Source organism: Nerophis lumbriciformis, linkage group LG01 (assembly GCF_033978685.3).
Source record: "Nerophis lumbriciformis linkage group LG01, RoL_Nlum_v2.1, whole genome shotgun sequence".
Lineage (NCBI taxonomy): Eukaryota > Metazoa > Chordata > Actinopteri > Syngnathiformes > Syngnathidae > Nerophis > Nerophis lumbriciformis.
The window spans coordinates 39,097,789-39,117,878 of record NC_084548.2 but is presented as its reverse complement, the minus strand read 5'-3'; the positions used below and the strand labels follow the sequence as shown (position 1 = coordinate 39,117,878).

Below are 20,090 nucleotides of genomic sequence, written 5' to 3'. Positions count from 1 at the left end.
AGAGAGAGAGAGAGAGAGAGAGAGAGAGAGGCGCCCGAAATGGGTCAGATTAAAACACGACGCCATTCCAGAAGGAACCGGTCGCATTTTGATGGAGAGAAGCTTTTTTTTCTCCCCCAACTGATAACGAAAAGTCGACTCCTGCAGAGTGGTGACGACGAGGAGGCGTCTTGATGGTGGACTGGGAGCGTTCAAGCCATCTGAATGGAACATAGCAGACTATCCTGGGACGGACATGTTGACGTGCTGACATTTTCTCTGCTTTGTGTGTGTTGTCTTTCTTTACATTGACCTCCGTTGTATCGAACAGGATGCAGGAGTTTGTGTGTGTGTGTGTGTGTGTGTGTGTGTGTGTGTGTGTGTGTGTGTGTGTGTGTGTGTGTGTGTGTGTGTGTGTGTGTGTGTGTGTGTGTGTGTGTGTGTGTGTGTGTGTGTGTGTGTGTCCACTCTCCGTGGGCTTTGAGGTGCCCCGTTATCCTGACGTGGTGTAATGCCCTTTAACGTCAAATGGGGGTGCGCTTCCTACACCCTGTATATGTTCACTTTGAATGCAAAGTAGTGCGTTAAAGGTGTAAATCGGCTTAAGGTGCGCATGTAGCGACATACATTGGCGTGAGCGCGCGTGGTTGGGATCCAAATCCGCTTTGGAACGTGTGCGCGCGTGCGTGCCACACTTAAAAAGTCTGCAACCTTCTTTTTGGCGAGCAGATGCTGCATGCTGCAGATCGCCTCCAAGTCGATGGGGATTTTTTATTTTTTGTATTTTATTTTTAAAAGGGGGTTGTCACTCTGCGTGTTCACAGCGGACCTTGATTTAATGTCCAAACAATTAAGGCACGCGGTGAATGCCAAGAGAGGACTCTACATGGCTTCATTCTGGGGGGTTCTTGCATGCATGCATATATGATGTGTCCTGTCAAGAAGGTTGGAGCCCACTTAAGACACTTGCAGTGGAACAGGGCCTGGTATGTATGTATGTATGGATGTATATATGTATATATGTATATATGTATGTATGCCACTAGGAAGTTGCAATGCGTATTTGCTGTGTCTTTTTTTTTTCTTCAAATGAGGACATGCTGGGTTTCAATTGCGTTAAATCAAACCTATGTACAAGGAAAATGTTAATTGGATTTTTTGTCGTGTTAATCTTTATTTAAAAGGGATTTAAGGAGGCTAAAAAGCTCATACGAAAGCGTTTTGTCTAATGGCGTGTGTGCACTGGTGCTTAATTCCCTCTAACTTTAGTATATCCATGCAGCAATAATCCCTATAGGCTGTAAAATATTAAAAAGTGCAGGCGCAGGAGCACTTGATAATGAATGATCTCCTATGCAAAAGTGGGCCAGCAGCTCCACCCTACTGCTCTCAAGCCGAGGCCTACACACAGGAGCTCGATAAGGAGCTTTGGAGGTGTTCACTGTGGGAAGACTGCAGTGATGAAGCGCATTGGAGTCAGTGCAGATAATGGAGTCATTCAACGCCACCTACTGGCCTTTTACCTAAAAGTGCATAATATTTATTAAAACGCACAGCAATGCTACAAATGAAATGTTATCAAAGATGTTTGGGCTAGAGGTGGGTAATTCATTTATATGGGCAAAATAATTTACATGGGCAAACGAATGCTGTGGTTTGAATAGAACATGACAAAATGATGTTAAATGAGCAGTTTGGTTGTTTTCATTGTATGTTGAATGTGATGACAGTGTCATTTTAGATCATTTTGTACTGCTTTGGCAAATAAAGTTGCACTGAATCCTATGCATGTTGCTGTCATAATTGTAATAAAAAAAAGACTCCATATATTCTTCACCGAAAAACTATTTGCAGCAGAAATGTATTTGAAAACTAGGTTTGAGTAATTTCCAGGAATTCCTTGGTTACATACTTCTGTAAACACGAGCCGTTAGTGAAGACTATTATTACACATACAGCAACTTACACACACAATGACTCCACAAGTAGATCTTCAGCACCATGGATAGCTCCACAAAAGAATGCCTGACAAGAGGGGACTTGAAAATATGTACCGCATGTTTTTGTCACAGGCCCTACTTTTTTAAAGAATGAAGATTATTGGTAGTGATTTACCAATTTACCCCGCACGTGTAACGTCATAAGATTCCAGGTGTCGGATGGGATACTTTGCAAAGCTATGCCAGATACATCTTGTTTCAGGTGTCAAAGAATCAAGAGCATATACTGTATATCTAATGAAGCAAGCACTTCAAACAAAAGTATCAGGCAGCAGCACTAAGACACAACCCAGCAAGTAGACGTTTTTGCATGAGGTCAATAAGAGTTACTTGGAAAAAAATGCATGAGAACAAAACCAAATTCTTTCTGAATGGACAGTTTATTAAGGCTTGATTTCTTCTATCAAGAAAAAAACATGATGCATCTTTTGAACAATTTTCCCACTACAGCTGTGGTCGAGAAGATAACTTTCATCTTTGCATTACATCCATTCATGGCTAATCTTGACATCTCGCCTTGGCAGCAAAAGTCCTCTGGCGTTTGTCATTATCATGCACATCAATCTTTTGCTCTGACCACAAGCAGCTAATGACCTTGATGACTGCACCTGTGGCATTTTTAAAAGCCTCGCCAAAGCCCATCTCCGCGACTTAGATTTGCGCCGTTGAAGCAAAGACGTGAAGGGCGTTCATTATGTAGCTGCATGGGATCAATCAATGTGATGACTGGCGTGGGGGGAAAAGAGGAAGTGATGCTGTCAGGAGGTAAGTTCCCGTGGAAACAAAGACTTGACTGGCAAGGTTAAATGCAGAATCACAAAACGAAAGTGATTTAACTTTTGACAAACAAAACTTTCATAATCCTGATATAATGCAATTTATGTAAGACCTGTGCTTTCAACAGTTTTTTTTTTAAATTAAAATGAATATGGACTATAGTTGATTAGCTAGTGTGAAGCTAGATTGGATCAGACGGTCGAAAACAAGAACATGACAGATCTTTAAAAAGCTAAAAATCACTTCAATCGGTGATAGATGTTGGGTGAGTGATACCAAAACATGGGGGGTGAGGGTCGCTGTCCTTTTAAGGACCATTACACATAATCACCACTCTCTGCTGAACAGTACAGATCCCCATAGTCTACCTTACATGCATTGATTGGCACATCACCTGTTGGTATTCAGTTTTTTGTCCACTGTTGTACCTTGCGTATCATATGCAATCAATTCAGGTTATAGGCCAAATGACTCACCAGAACACACAAACCACTCGCCATTCATTTTGTTCTTACTCGACAGTAAATCGGTTACAGTTATTAGGTTATACATTTTTAGGCTTTCTCCATGAATATATAGGCTCCTACATAGCATTATGATCAAACATGAGACTTAATCCAAGTTCAGGGGGGGGAACAAAACATTAGAAATAAAACAGAATGGTGGCAAACAAGATAAATATTTGTCTGTGGAACACAAAGCAACAACTCATCTGATGCAGCAAATTACATCACAACAATATGTTGATTGTGAAAATTTAAATTAGTGGATGCCACATTCCTCTAAAAGTGGGTTGAACAAGACAAGCACCCTTGGAGACAAACATGAAAAGAAAGCAAGGCAGAGGGGTACAATTGTATGATTTAAAAGGGTGACGGTCCTGGTTGTGGAGGATTTATTTCTTTCCCAAGAGGTCTTCCTCTGAATTGTCTCTATAGTTTTGTGTGGTGTCACACTATCCCTGATTTCTCCAGCAGTGTCATTGTGTTAGCAGTTCATTTAACTACAGAAAAAAAACACACAGGCTCCAGAAACTGAGCTTCTGAAATGAAAGTTGTCAGTAGTAAGCCAAAAAATAGAGATTTTGTCAATCTCAATGAAAAATAGATAAATCATTGAAGTTTTATTTTCGCTCAGTTCCAAGTTGTACATTGCCTTTGGGATGCTCCAACCCTGTTTGGCACAGTTAAACCTCTAAAACTTGGCAATGCTGCCCCCACGTGGACAAATAGGGGTAGGACATGGCCATTCTTGATTGTACTGAAATATATAAAGTGGCAGATTTTTTTCTCCATGATGCAGTCAAACCCTGATTCAGTTGAGAAGAGGAGAGCATGAGGGCAGGACTGGTGAAAGTATAGGATGGTGAGAAGTTTAAGACAAATATTAAAACATTTATTTTAAAGTGGGTGGTGGGAATTAATATTACTTGAATCAGCTGGTAAACCCCTGCAACAACACATAAGTGTCAAGTGGTGGGGCAGGGCGGGAACACGGGTTAAAAAAAAAAAAGACAAACCCACTGATGGCAGATAATTCCCAGAATTGACTTAAAAAACAAAGAGCTTGTTTGCATTTCATATTCTTCTGTCTCTTAAATCAATCGAGTCCTAGTGTAACTTGATCACGCCAGAGATAAATGTCCCCTATTGTTTACTCCTGTTTTGACGCTCCTGGTTAGGGAAAAATGACAAAAAACAAAACAAAAAAGTTAAAATTAGATTTTCAAAAAAGTTATACAATTTATAAAGAAGTCATTCTCTTGGTTCACTTTAAAGACAAGTGGCACTAATGATAAAAAGTAATACTGATTCCTCACCTGATCCAACCGAGAGCGGCTCTGTATCGGTGTAGGTTCAAAAGTCTATGAAAACAATAAGGAAACACACGGAAAGAGTAACCAAAATATTAGTGCTTTAATTATATATCTTTAAAGGGGAGCTGAACTTTTTATTTTTATTTTGCCCATTATTCACAATCCTTATGTAAGACAAGAAAACATGGTTTTTCTTTTTTTAATGCACTCTAAAACATTAATAAATGTGATCAAATTTCCGCTTACAATGAAGCTAAAGGGAGTCAATCGCTCTATTCCGCCTATAAAGTGCTCTAAAGAATCCTATCACTTCCATTAAGGTTTTATATACACACTAAGTATATATGAAATGTAGTAACAGGCACATTTATAATATTTAATATTTACGTAAATTGATCATTTTAAGCATTAATTAAAAAAACGGATCACAGTGTTTGCCTTTTCCTTCGACAACATCACTGATTACTATTCACTGCAGATTTCATGAGATTTCATTTCACAAACATAATAAAATATCACTTACTGTACAATGTCTACTGTCACTAGGATGCCGACTGATAGAATCTGTTATCCTCACGAAGAAAATAGGAGGGTGGAACCAAGCGCAGACCAAGGGTCATTTCGTGTCTTTATCGCCATTTCAAGATCTAAATTGGATGCCAAAGTTGACCAAGGATTATGTCCTTATCCTATCAATATTATTTATGATCTATAATTAAGTTTTACGAGCTACGAGGCAGAAAGCAGCTCACCAGCCAATTAAGTCACCATAGGCACTCAGCATCAAGGGTTGGAATTGGGGGTTAAATCACCAAAATGATTCCCGGGCGCGGCCACCGCTGCTGCCCACTGCTCACCTCACCTCCCAGGGGGTGATCAAGGGTGATGGGTCAAATGCAGAGAATAATCTCGCCACACCTAGTGTGTGTGTGACAATCATTGGTACTTTAACTTTTAACTTTAACATAGACGCACAAGCAGTTAGCTCCCTCTGATCATGGCGCAGCTAAAAATAGTTTGTCTATGTTATAAATAAATGATAAATGGGTTGTACTTGTATAGCGCTTTTCTACCTTCAAGGTACTCAAAGCGCTTTGACACTACTTCCACAATTACCCATTCACACACACATTCACACACTGATGGAGGGAGCTTAGCACTTATAATAAAAATATCACTAATACTTTGCTAATATTCAAGTCATAAAATGTAAATTGAGTATTGTTGGCGCTTTTTTAATGTTTTTTAGAGGGTTTTATGGGCAGTATAGATGACCTCTCATTGCCATTACAAGCAGACTTTAAAATGCATTATGCATTTAGTTAAAATGCATATTTAAAAAAAAATAAATCTGTTGTTTTGTCTCTCATATTGATTGTAAACAATAGGCAAAAGTCCAAAAAAGTGCAGGTCACCTTTAAAAAGAAAACATTCCAATGGGTTGATGCTGAAGCAAATAGACCCACCTTGCGCACCTCCTCTTCTTCTTCCTGCCTCTTCTCATAGTGACAAAAGTCATCAAAGATGGATGTGGTGTGTTTGTAGGTGGCGATGATCTTAAGCACCTGCTTGGCCTTCTCCAACGGAACTTCCTGGGTGTCACGGGAGTTAGTCACTGGCTTGTTGTCGTTGTTCTCCAGGCGAATATGGCGCAGCTGGCTATTAGGCACATCTTTAACGAACAACCAGTCAACGTCAAACTTGCCCTTCCACTTGTCCTGTGCCCAAACACCAGCACTGGTGCCGTAGTCCACTGGTGAACGCATCTCCGCCACGCCACAAAAATGACCGCTGCCATTGACACTGAACAGCAAGTACACGGGGCCTTTGCCATTCATTGCCCGGAAGGCTGAGTCCAGTCGCTTGTTGCCGTGCTCTGTGCTGCACCAGATGGAGTACTTGATGGAGCGATGGATGTCGTCCTCAGAATAACTCTTGATGATGAAAACGCGTCCATTCTTCGGGTTCCATTCAAAGTCCTTGGGGTTATAGCTGTGGGAGGAACGAAGCTTCTCCAGCACTGGATGTGACTCGCCACCAGGTCCCTGGCTGGCACAGGCTTGGGGGCCACAGTTTCCGCTACCAACCATACCCATCATCCCACTACCGTCATGGTTAAGGATTCCCTGCCCATAGCCCTGGTTGCGATTTCGTGGGGCCACCCATCGGGTCTGGGGTTGTGGTGGCTGGGTGTGGTTTTGGTAGGGCTGAGGAGGTGACTGATGATGCTGGTGATGGGGGGGCTGGTGCTGTAAGGTCATGGGTTGCATCTGAGGATGTACCAAAGATTGAGGAGGGGGAGGCTGCATGGGTCCTTGCTGCATGGGGGCTTGATGTTGCATGGTGTGAGGCAGACCAAGAGGCTGCTGCTGCATTGGGGCCGTGGGAACTTTATTTACAGGACCCTTTTCCCAGGTGCCAATGTTCATGTTGTGTTTGATTGGGGGTGGAGGAAAAGCTCCCCCAGGATTGATCAACCCTGGCTTTACCTTAGCTTTCAGTTGCTGTGGCTTGGCAGGCTTGCTGGCAATAGCAGCCCAAGAGGTGGGTTTGGGCAGGGGCATTCCAATGGGTGTGGCCCCATTCCCCGTGGCTGCCACAGCTGGCCCACCAATCACTGACCCTACAGCCTTGACTCCTGACCCCGGTCCAGTGACATCCCCTCCAATCTTCAAACCAACCATGCCCTGCTCCAGGCTGTTCATACCAGGGGCTTTGTTGAGTGTGTCACTGTGAAAGCCAGTCTGACCATCGGGCACCAGGGTGCCCCCGAGAGAGCTTGGGGGATAGCTATAGCTGCCACCATAGGCTGAACTTTGAGTCTGCTGGCCCTGGGAGCCACTTGTGCCCCAAGCAGAGAAGGCGGGGTTCTCGGGGAAAAAATTAAACCTGTGAGGGTAAATGCTGCTTCCAAGGCCACCCGGCTGGCCAAACACTGTGTCCGGCAAGAAATGATGGTCTCCATTACTCAAGGGTCCGTAAGGGGTGAGGTATGGAATTGGAGGGTCCCCACCTGTGGACCAAGGAGCCTCACTGAGGGGGTACGGAAAGCCGATGGAGGGAGCGTAGTAACTGGAAAGGTAAGGATCGGTGATAGACTGGTAGCTGTTGTTCTAGAAGCATGAAAATGAGCAGAGCAATATTATTGGTAAGATATCTTATATTTGATTATAATTTAAACTGCTACCCAAGAATGTACAACAATTCTTCTCAACAAAAGATTATAAATATAACCTTAAAGAAAAATGTAATTTTAAAAAAACACTTAAAACCCTTTAGTATATCAATATGTGGAATTAAATTATGGCATGGATTAAGTAAATAAATCAAACTAAGTACTAATATTATCCAATTTAAGAAACTGTTCAAACTCAGAGTGTTTACAAAGTACAAAGAAGAACCACCATGATAAACATTCTGAACTTAGTGATAATCTTATTCTTCTCCCCATATGAAATACGACTTAGTTCACTATTTATTATTTATGGTTTTTTGATTATATTTATGGTGTATATTGTGAATAAATTGAAAACAGGAAGTTAACAAAAGTGTTAGCAATTGCTATGTAATGAAAAAGGGGTAGGATTAAATAAGCTCTGCTTCTTCCTACTCCTTCTCGAACATGTTGAAAAGAGAAGCAGGAAATTGTGATGTATCATGTTGTAATTGTATGCATGTTCGAAATAAACTCATACCATAACCATTATTTAATCACATTAAGATTCTGGAATTTCGAGCAATATATTTGATTATTATTTAACCCCATGAACATTCTGGAATTTTCTTGGCTCGAATTACGTAAATGTAAAGCTGTCAAACTATTTGGAGTAGAGGCATTGCCCATTGAAATGCTAACAAGGAGATAATGTTGCGTGACATATACGCTATAAAGTTAACTGTCGATAGAGATTTAAATTATATCGTTATATTGTGATCATACATGACACATTGTAGCTGTGTCCCACAATCTGCAACAAATTTGCAATGTAGCGTTTTCGCTAACAAGCTCCACTAACGTTCCTCCGCTAACGTCCCTTCAACGTGCAAAACCGCATCTAAGTAGGCCTGGGCCGATACAATTTTTTTCTGGACAATACAGTGCACCCGGAAAGAATTCACAGCGCTTAGCTTTTTCTAGGTTATGTAGTGTTCCAGTCTTATTCCAAAGTGGAAAACATTAATTTTTGTCCCAAAATTTTACACACAATACCCCATAATGACAATGTGAAAAGGATTTTTGTAGATTTTGTTTGTCAAATTTATTAAACATAAAAAACTAAGAAATCACATGTAAATAAATATTCACAGCTTTTGCTCGATACTTTGTTGATGCACCTTTGGCAGAAATTACAGTCTCAAGTCTTTTTGAAAAATGCCACAAGCCTGGTACACCTCATTGCAGCACCTTTAAAGCTCCATCAAGTTGGCACAATTTAAAAAGGGTGATACAAATACATTCCAACGGTTATTGCTAAGAAGTATTGCCATCCATTTTCTACCGCTTATTCCCTTTGGGGTCGCGGGGGGCGCTGGAGCCTATCTCAGCTGCAATCGGGCGGAAGGCGGTGTACACCCTGGACAAGTCGTCACCTCATCGCAGGGCCAACACAGATAGACAGACAACATTCACACTCACATCCACACACTAGGGCCAATTTTAGTGTTGCCAATCAACTTATCCCCAGGTGCATGTCTTTGGAGGTGGGAGGAAGCCGGAGTACCCGGAGGGAACCCACGCAGTCACGGGGAGGACATGCAAACTCCACACAGAAAGATCCCGAGCCCGGGATTGAACCCAAGACTACTCAGGACCTTCGTATTGTGAGGCAGATGCACTAACCCCTCTTCCACCGTGAAGCCCCTTTTTGTTGAAGAAGTATTGTAACAACAAAAATATAATCCACTAAACACAACATGTCTTACTTTTTGTGCTGTATTAAATATTCTACAGTGTCTGATTGCTCCCTCCTTACCTGAGTTGATTGACTAGTGAGGTATGGCTCAAAGTCATTGTCATGGACAGTCTCTTTCTGATGAAGCGAACCATTTTGCACTGCAACAAAAAAACGTATCAGTGCATGTTTTGAAAACAAAACATTTAAAAAGGAAATGCATTAGCTATACATCTACTGCATAGATTACAAGAGAAAACTACAAGAGTTAAAATTCAAGTACTTAAAAATGTTGAAACAAAAGTCTATTAAAATTAAGGTTCCTGGGGGGAAAAAAATTCACATCCAAATTTCTAACGATTCTGAATCGATTCTAAACTTTTGAGAACAGATTTTTAAAAGACATTTTTAGGCTGTGCGTATACATTATACTTAGCGGCAAACAGGAGCTTTTGTAACCTGTAATGTGTATTTAAAAGGTTTTATTTAAAGTTGTATACCAAATAATATATTGCGAGAATCTGTTTGAATTGAGAATTGTGTAGAATCCATTTTGAATTGAATAGTCTACCCAAGAAACTGAATCGATGTTAATCTGGGGGAGTTGTAAGATTGACAACCCTAATAAAAAAGACACAGCTGTTTCCAAGCACTGAATTAGTCCGATTTCTCAAATGATTCTGTTTATTCTATTTCCACACCTACAAGTGCAGTCCAATTTTCCATGCTCCATCTCTAATGTTACTGTTGGCAAAAAGTGTCTATTAAATGGGCAATTGTGGTCATTTCATCTTGTTTCTCTGTGTGGGAATGCAAATGGAGGAAGACAATGCTACATGCTAATAGCATAGAGCTAGTATCTGTTAAGCCCCGAATCCAACGAATAACTACAACTTTGCACTGCTTTGTTTTAAAGCTCGTTTTGACCTACCATTAACATAATGCTAAATTTGCTTAATGTACTAAAATGTACATACCAAAAAGGAATGATTCAATTTGTTTCTGAAAGCTGGGGTGAAGATTCGATTCAAAATAGATTCCTGATTCAACAAAATTCTCGATTCAAACCTATTCTCACAATATATTATTAGGTATATAAATTATAATAAAACATTTTCAAAATATGTTACAGGTTACAAAAGGTCCTCGTTTGGCCGCACAGGGAGTGAGAGGAGATGGCCTAAATATTTATTTTTCAAAAGTGATCTTTGGACATTTTGAACCAATTTAGAATCAAATTCAAATTCAGATGTGAATCAATGTATTCCAGCACCCCTAATACTAAAGCATGCACCCTGCTTAAAGTGGGCATTTACATTGAATTAAAATGGTCTGGAGGACAAGCGCCCGATCACTTTGACATCTCTGCCACGGCAGCATGTTCTAATGCATAAAACACAAATATACAGTAAAGCGAACAAGCAAAGTCATTAAAACATAGTATATCAAAATAAAATAAATTGCGGGAAATATATTAATCTTAGAAAAAGAAAATAGCTCGAGACTAATAGCATATATAACTTGTCTTATATAGTACAGTGGAAACTCAATTTACGAACTTTTAGAATGAGCCAAATTTGCCTCCGTGTGCCAACCATTTCTCTGTGTAAATTCATTCATTCATTTTGTATCAAAATACAGTGCAGCATCTTTGGGGAGGCGGAGCCCTTCACACCAATTGCTGACCAGGACACTACTAGTCACTTCTCAGCGCTTCGGAGTGTCAGCCTTCTGTGGTTTTATGCCTTTTGACTAGTTTTGTCCATTTTGCTAACTCAATATGAGTCTCAAAAGACAACAGACCAGCAACGAAGGAGGAGGAAGTGAAAAAATAATAATTGGGGGGACGAGTACATTATTGGTGCACACAAGCATGGAAAAATCAACAAAGCAGGCTTTGTGCCACAGCAAGTTTTAATTGTGATGGGACCAGACTTTTCAGGAAAAAAATGCACAAGAAGACTTATTTCACATCAGAGAAGAGCTACTCTTGTTCAGTGGCGTCTCTTTCAAGGCATACATATGCATTTACATCCTTTCTTCGCCGATGTTAATGTACAGTGGTTTTTACTTGTTTAAAGTTAATTATTGTAGCAATACAGTTGTTAAAGTTAAGGATTTTTGTGATTTTTGATCGTTTGTGAGGGCACCAAAGAGACTTGTGTGTGTGTGTGTGTGTGTGTGTGTGTGTGTGTGTGTGTGTGTGTGTGTGTGTGTGTGTGTGTGTGTGTGTGTACGTTGGCAAAGCAGCGCATGCAGAGGACAGGAAATGGTTTGGCTTTTTAATTAAAAGAAAGTTGATCATCACCCCTTCTGTTTAATACACAATACTTTATATTATGTTCAAAGTAGGATTGTACGGTATACCGGTAATGATAAAGTACCGCGACACTGATTGATTGAAATCAGTACTATACTGCCTTTGAAAAGTACCGGTACCGTTCTTTTATCTTCAAACTTAGGTAAACATTTAAATAACGAACATTCAGATCTGCCCAAGGAGTTATAAAGAGTGACCGGTATTAATGTAGGTGTTACACCTGCCCTGCTGTTTGGCTCCGGTGCAGACTGTCGTCAAGGAGCACAGGGCAGACGTTCCCTTCAGGGTGGCTGTTTTCGCCGGGGGTAACCCTTCACTTTACAATAGGTCTGCTAAACTCCGCTTTGCGGTCAGAATCCGAGGCCACCGATTTGTGACATTCTGGTTGCTTTATTATTAGTTTAGCAGGACACAACTGGACCCATTCATCACTCTACTGCACAGTGCATGCGCTACCCCTCCCTCTCTTTACTCGTCCACTCACTCACTGAAAAAAAACAATCCGGTCACCAAAAAAAATTGCCGCCACACGCAACATAAATCTGTCGTCGCTAACAGGCCCCATAAGGCTGAATGGCTAGGTGGCTGAAGAACACAACTTCATCGGTTTTAGCGAGCAGGAAGACGAGGAGGACGGAGACTACGCTCAATGATCTGTGCGGTAGGCAACTGTATGTCATGTTTTTATGTTAGATTTGTGAATTAACACAAAATATCATATGTTTCAGTGTACATCTGCGGCTTATATAGTGCGGCCAATATATGTACAAAATAAACTTTCCACGAATTAGGTGAGTGCGGCTTATCGTAAGTGCTTTTTATAGGACAGAAATTACAGTACAATAATTACTGCAATTGTATGGCAATTATATTAATACTTCTCTGTCACAGCATTATGTGCATGAACATGGATTTTGTCGATACAGCATTGGTCTTGTATTGTATTGTATTGTATTGAAATTAGGGCTGTAACGATGAATCGATATACCAATATATATTCCTGAGATGCAACTACTGTACATCGATCTGCGCTCAGCAAGTGTGCTTTTCGGAAGTTAGACATCGATCTAACATTGTTTTCAATCAATCAATGTTATCCATCCATTTTCTACCGCTTGTCCCTTTCGGGGTCGCGGGTGGTGCTGGAGCCTATCTCAGCTGCAGAAGGCGGGGTACACCCTGGACGAGTCGCCACCTCATCACAGGGCCAACACAGACAGACAGACAGACAGACAGACAGACAGACAGACAGACAGACAGACAGACAACATTCACACACGAGGGCCAATTTAGTGTTTCCAATCAACCTATCCCCAGGTGCATGTCTTTGGAGGTGGGAGGAAGCTGGAGTACCCGAAGGGAACCCACGCAGTCACGGGGAGAACTTGCAAAGTCCACACAGAAAGATCCTGAGCCCAGGATTGAACTCAGGACCATCAATGTTATCAATACTAGAAAAAGGAAAACATTGGATTTAAGAACATTTCATTTTACATGAAGTTTAACACTTTTTATTATAAGGAGGTTAAACGTTATTCAAGTCTGTCTGCCTGTCAGTCTGTGCCGTCATCGCTATCAGTCGGCAAAACAAGAATGGAAGATAGCTACAGTGGCTGAAAAAGGTCACAACACATGCAAAAGCGGCAAGACATATAATAAATTACAACAACAACTTTGAGCTACAGCACTAGAGTCAAAAGCCAAAGCAAAGAAACGACACAACACAATAATATGAAACTGTAATACAACTTTAAGCCACAAAGGACGTGACAGAAGTGACAGCAGAGCAAGTTACAGCGACAAACAAACTTCCTTAACATAGTATTTTACATAGTACAAACCCCGTTTCCATGAGTTGGGAAATTGTGTTAGATGTAAATATAAACGGAATACAATGATTTGCAAATCCTTTTCAACCCATATTCAATTGAATGCACTACAAAGACAAGATATTTGTTGTTCAAACTCTTAAACTTTATTTTTTTTTTGCAAATAATAATTAACTTAGAATTTCATGGCTGCAACACGTGCCAAAGTAGTTGGGAAAGGGCATGTTCACCACTGTGTTACATGGCCTTTCCTTTTAACAACACTCAGTAAACGTTTGGGAACTGAGGAGACACATTTTTTAAGCTTCTCAGGTGGAATTATTTCCCATTCTTGCTTGATGTACAGCTTAAGTTGTTCAACAGTCCGGGGGTCTCCGTTGTGGTATTTTAGGCTTCATAATGCGCCACACATTTTCAATGGGAGACCGGTCTGGACTACAAGCAGGCCAGTCTAGTACCCGCACTCTTTTACTATGAAGCTGCGTTGATGTAACAAGTGGCTTGGCATTGTCTTGCTGAAATAAGCAGGGTAACGTTGCTTGGATGGCAACATATGTTGCTCCAAAACCTGCATGTACCTTTCAGCATTAATGGCGCCTTCACAGATGTGTAAGTTATCCATGTCTTGGGCATTAATACACCCACATACCATCACAGATGCTGGCTTTTCAACTTTGCGCCTATAACAATCCGGATGGTTATTTTCCTCTTTGGTTCGGAGGACACGACGTCCACAGTTTCCAAAAACAATTTGAAATGTGGACTCGTCAGACCACAGAACACTTTTCCACTTTGTATCAGTCCATCTTAGATGAGCTCAGGCCCAGCGAAGCAGACGGCGTTTCTGGATGTTGTTGATAAACGGTTTTCGCCTTGCATAGGAGAGTTTTAACTTGCACTTACAGATGTAGCGACCAACTGTAGTTACTGACAGTGGGTTTATGAAGTGTTCCTGAGCCCATGTGGTGACATCCTTTACACACTGATGTCGCTTGTTGATGCAGTACAGCCTGAGGGATCGAAGGTCACAGGCTTAGCTGCTTACGTGCTGGGATTTCTCCAGATTTTCTGAACCCTTTGATGATATTACAGACCGTAGATGGTGAAATCCCTACATTCTTTGCAATAGCTGGTTGAGAAAGGTTTTTCTTAAACTGTTCAACAATTTGCTCACGCACTTGTTGACAAAGTGGTGACCCTCGCCCCATCCTTGTTTGTGAATGACTGAGCATTTCATGGAATCTACTTTTATACCCAATCATGGCACCCACCTGTTCCCAATTTGCCTGTTCACCTGTGGGATGTTCCAAATAAGTGTTTGATGAGCATTCCTCAACTTTATCAGTATTTATTGCCACCTTTCCCAACTTCTTTGTCACGTGTTGCTGGCATCAAATTCTAAAGTTAATGATTATTTGCAAAAAAAAAATGTTTATCAGTTTGAACATCAAATATGTTGTCTTTGTAGCATATTCAACTGAATATGGGTTGAAAATGATTCGCAAATCATTGTATTCCGTTTATATTTACATCTAACACAATTTCCCAACTCATATGGAAACGGGGTTTATACAATAGTATTACTTTTCCAACTTTTTTTATTACACTTTTCTCAACTTTCCGTCTCAGGAAGTTGGTAAATTGCCGAAACTTTTCACTTCCGTTCCATCTTTGTACGGTTGCGTTTTAGCTTTAGTTGTGTTGGCTTTAAGTTATTGTGTTGTGGCGTTTGTATTTGTTTTGACTTGTTTCTGCTATTTTAGCGGTTTATTAAAACAAGAGTAGTAGCAGGCTAAATCAACCAGAAGAGATGTTGAGTGCACTTTTTTTTATATTCACATTGTATTATTTTGTGTAAAAAAAAAAGTAGAAGTGGCAAGTAAAACTATTGTTACTGTCTTGAAATATGGAAAATGAGAGCAGAAAGTGGCTAATTCCCTTACCAGAAAAAACAGGAATATAGGAAATTTCACCTGCAGTGTCCAGTATACAGTATGTATTTCAGTCACATTGCTTGATTTATTTTTGGCTATAAGGTTACTGAATTTTCAACTCACAGAATCGTTTCGGATTGTATTGTTCTAAAAAAAAAAAAAAATTCCCTGAATTTTATCAGCAGTGAAAAATTCTGAAATGAATTTAATTGTTATTCAAATGAATTGTTACACCCCTAAATGTAATAGTTGTTTGTCTCAATCGTAAATGTGATTTAGTCTGTGCAAGTTTTATCCCTGAATTCCACAAGAAACAAAACGGCTGCGGAATGTCATTGCCACAGCGGCGGACTCGTTTCGTTTTTATTTAAGTCAATGTGTTTGTTTCCACCACATGTGGAACGTCACCGCCATGTCGCTAAATATACACAGGGCTTCTATTTTTGCCGGTCGCCGCGGCAGTTCAATTTAGCTAAAACATGATTGTGTTGGACAGAAAGTCCTTCAAATACTAAATAGATTATTGGTTTACTTTCAAAATAAAATAGTCTGTCTACAAGCGGAATCATACTTTAAGCTTTGAAACATCCTAATGGATGGGGAGGGACACAAAGTCAACTTGTCAAAGGTTTTTAGACCTAAATTCACCTTGCAGACATAAAAGGGTGAGGACATGCTGATTTTGGAGATCTAAAATTTAAGAAGCCTATGTCAAATACCAGCTGATTCGGAGGCCGGAGAAGCACGGGGGTCGTTTGTAGGAGTTGAATGAAATATATGTGTGTGTACAAAGCTTGCCAAGGATGATGTTAATTACTGTTGTGTTGTTGCTTGCTACAAAAAAAAGAGTTATCGTTCTGCAAGGCAAAATTGTCGTCTTTTTCACGAGTCACGTCAAGTCAATGCCGTAACTGGCGCGCCCGCCTGTGGGTATTGATGCACGGCAAAGCTTGAGATGTTATGCGATGTTTACTAGGGATGATACTCGAAACCGATTTTCCCGGTTGTTCGATAAGAAAAGAACCGAAGCCTCGGACTCTAATCCCTTTTTGAGAACCGGTACCCGTTATCGAAACCACTATAGTAAAGAAAAAGAGTTGGTTCTTTATTCGAATCCCTGGGAACGAATCCCGTCCCGTGGGACATCACAAGAAATGACGTCACGTAGCTCAGTCGTTAGGCGCAGATAGCGAAAGCAGGAAAAACAATGGACCGGAAAAAGCGCTCCAAGGTGTAATAAAGTTCAAAACAAAAGGTATAATCCAATGAATAACTTTACTGAGAGATTTGAGCAGGGTACAAACACATGACGAACACTTTTACGACCAACCGGAAACATAGCAACCAGGCAACGCACCTCCTTTACGGCAGCTGTCGCAACGTTCTTAAAGCAACCGCAGCACATACATATATATACAACATATATGACATCTACCTTTTTTAACTTTTGTTTTTCTTTCCTTGTAAACAAAACAAAATCACACTGTATATGTGTTGTCTGTCTAATTATAAATAATGCAGACGAGGCGTGTTGGCTGAGTTCTTGACGTTTACTTTCACAGCGTGCTCATAACCTCATTCTTAGCTGCCGGGTGGCGACATGCAACAACACTTTTCGGGGCTACCGCGCATGCTCGTTACTCCCGTTGCATGCTGGGTAGTGTAGTTATTATATTCCCTAGCTCATGACATCACATCGTTCCCCCTATAAAGAAATAATGTTAACTCAATAAAGTGTATTTCTTTTTTTAGCTTTAACTTATCATTTTGTAGCATTGTAACCACATTTGCAAAAAACTTCTCTTCATAGAATTTTCTTTCTATAAAGAAATAAAGTGCAAAAATGTCAAAGCATCATAACAAACAGTTATGTCAAATAGCAGCAGCAGTGCACTTTTTGGAGAGCTGTACTATTTTCAGTTTTGTGCCCAAGGGACTGATTTTAACACTATATCATTATTTATACACCTATAGTGATCACAGAGACAGGTTGTTTTTGTGTTACTGTATATATTTGTTTTTCTGAAAAATCCCACTTAATATACTTTGGATAACAACAGTCAATATATATATATATATATTTTTTTAGGGGGGGTAACAGTTAATATTTATTTATTTCATCCATCCATCCATCCATTTTCTACCGCTTATTCCCTTCGGGGTCGCGGGGGGCGCTGGAGCCTATCTCAGCTACAATCGGGCGGAAGGCGGGGTACACCCTGGTCAAGTCGCCACCTCATCGCAGGGCCAACACAGATAGACAGACTACATTCACACTCACATTCACACACTAGGGCCAATTTAGTGTTGCCAATCAACCTATCCCCAGGTGCATGTCTTTGGAGGTGGGAGGAAGCCGGAGTACCCGGAGGGAACCCACGCAGTCACGGGGAGAACATGCAAACTCCACACAGAAAGATCCCGAGCCCGGGATTGAACTCAGGACTACTCAGGACCTTCGTATTGTGAGGCAGATGCACTAACCCCTCTTCCACCGTGCTGCATTATTAGATGTTATTTTTTTCTTATTTAATAAAAGTGAGCTTTTGTTAAACCAAATAGTGTGTGTTTTTTTCCATATACAACAACCTATCTGGACTCGATAAGAGAATCGATAAGGAATCGGTTTGATAAGAGGATTCGATAAGAGGATTCGATAATAGGCTCGAACTCGATAATTTTTTATCAAACATCATCCCTAGTGTTTACTTTATCACGTGATAATGCGCGGATTTGGGAGATGTCAAAAAAATCCACACTGTGTCACTGCACGGCGGAGCAGCAATAGAACAGCGTTGCTGGACAGCAGATGGCTGTGCCGTTCCCGTGGCAGCGAGATTTCGCTGGCGTTCAGCATCCTGTGGAAATCAGGGGTTGGTAATAAAGCTGCCAGTTAGCGGGTTCCAGTTAACGCCTAACCTTTGTTCAAACAAACACAGCCATACAGTTCTTACATGCAATGCATGCAAAAATTGAAGGCCAGGACAATCATTCATGCAAAAATCATCCATGTTCTGATTAGTAGTAACTCACCTTTGGATGCTTGTCCCTTTGATCGCTGCAATCCCATCCGAACAAGAGGATGAAAAAGAGGTAGAAAAGTTATCACCAAGCATTCAAAGATAGGACCCTTTAAACTGTACATTCACATATGCTAGTGATTTGTTCCTCTGAGGCTCCTTGGCATATTGGCCACAGCTGTCGCTGTTGGATGCGCACGGCAAACCAGATACAGTTGTTACTTCGGCTTGATTAATCATTTGTGAGGCAACGAGCAACTTCAGCAATTTTAAGTCATGAAACCACGCCAAGTGTTAATTCACGCAGAACTTGGCTAGTAAGCATAGCCCTTCAAAATGGCTTTCACGGCCAGCCATCGGCTAGTTAATCTTGTGCAAACATAGTTTGCCGAAGGTGAGCATGTGTGTTAGTGTAAAATACATGCTTCAACTTATTCATTGAACAAGTCAGCTGAAGCGGTGTTTGACTGTTAGCTTCAGTCTGTGGTTGTGGTGCAAGTGTCAAACATTTGTTGCAGAGCATGCAAACGCGTGTGTATCATTTGGCTGACATCAGCAACATTTATATTGCATTTACGCTCACTTAATGTATTCAACTTGCATGTGATGTGAAACAACCACCACAGATGCTAGCGAGCACTAGCATAGCATCGCAGGTTGCTACAGCCGGGCTAGCTCTCTAAAACAGCAGAGCTATTTCGTGCGTCCTACCTGAGGGTCAATGCTTGCGGCAGACATAATTCATGAAGCAAGTCCTTGGATTTGTTTTCACCGAGCTTGACCTTGTGACTGGATCTCAAGCTCCGTGATTTGAAGGCAAGTTGACACAAGCTGGACTTCTCAGCTCCACTTAGCAATGTCGGCTAGTGAGCGTGTAGCAAGCTAGCAGCTCCGCTGTGCGCCTTCACAAACTTGCTCGAACAATGTCCAAAATAAGTCCTTTGGCTTGTTTTCGAGCAAAGGTAACGAGTCAATGAACGGATGTCGCGGAACTGGAATGCGGTTCCTCGTCGCCTGTTACTTTGACGATTTAATTCCAGTGAGAGAGGAGCCCTCTTCAGTTACGTTAAAGCCCAGTACTTCCCCAATGGCTGCTCCATCCGGGCTTTCAGACACCACTGCAGTTCTCCTTATTTCCACTAAGTGTCACTGTTTCCATCTTAGTGGACATACACTAAGAAGAACGGTCACTAGGAATCACAATCAGAATAGTTTTTATTGCCATTGTTTGAGAACGGGTTCACAAACTAGGAATTTTTCCTGGTGCACAGAATAGGTAATGAAATGAGCTGTGCCTGAGCTATCACTGCACTGAGCCTAGTCGATAAAACCCGCTACACCTCCCTGATACCGAAGTACATGTCAAACTACTTCCTTAACGTAAATGACCGCCATAACCACAACACCAGGGGGAGCTCCACTAACCACGTTAAACCCAGATTCCGAACTAACAAAGGTCTTAACTCATACTTGCCAACCCTCTTTTCCGGGAGACTCCCGAAATTCAGCGCCTCTCCCGAAAA

General features: G+C 41.1%; 1 protein-coding gene across 2 annotated transcripts; it reads right to left on the bottom strand.

The window, feature by feature from the left end:
- Positions 1-3,866: 3,866 nt before the first annotated feature.
- On the bottom strand, positions 3,867-19,691 carry LOC133619772 (YTH domain-containing family protein 1-like). Of its 2 annotated transcripts, XM_061981040.1 has the most exons (7): positions 19,279-19,691; positions 18,581-18,605; positions 9,546-9,625; positions 7,586-7,685; positions 6,039-7,507; positions 4,576-4,620; positions 3,867-4,429 (listed from the first exon to the last, which is right to left on the bottom strand). In XM_061981040.1, the coding sequence occupies exons 1-7, from the start codon at positions 19,303-19,305 to the stop codon at positions 4,403-4,405; spliced, it is 1,773 nt and encodes a 590-aa protein (XP_061837024.1). In that variant the 5' UTR covers positions 19,306-19,691; the 3' UTR covers positions 3,867-4,402. The 2 variants fall into 2 exon arrangements, with proteins under 2 accessions (XP_061837024.1, XP_061837015.1); XM_061981031.1 differs by having other exon boundaries at positions 6,039-7,685; positions 19,279-19,690.
- Positions 19,692-20,090: the final 399 nt, after the last annotated feature.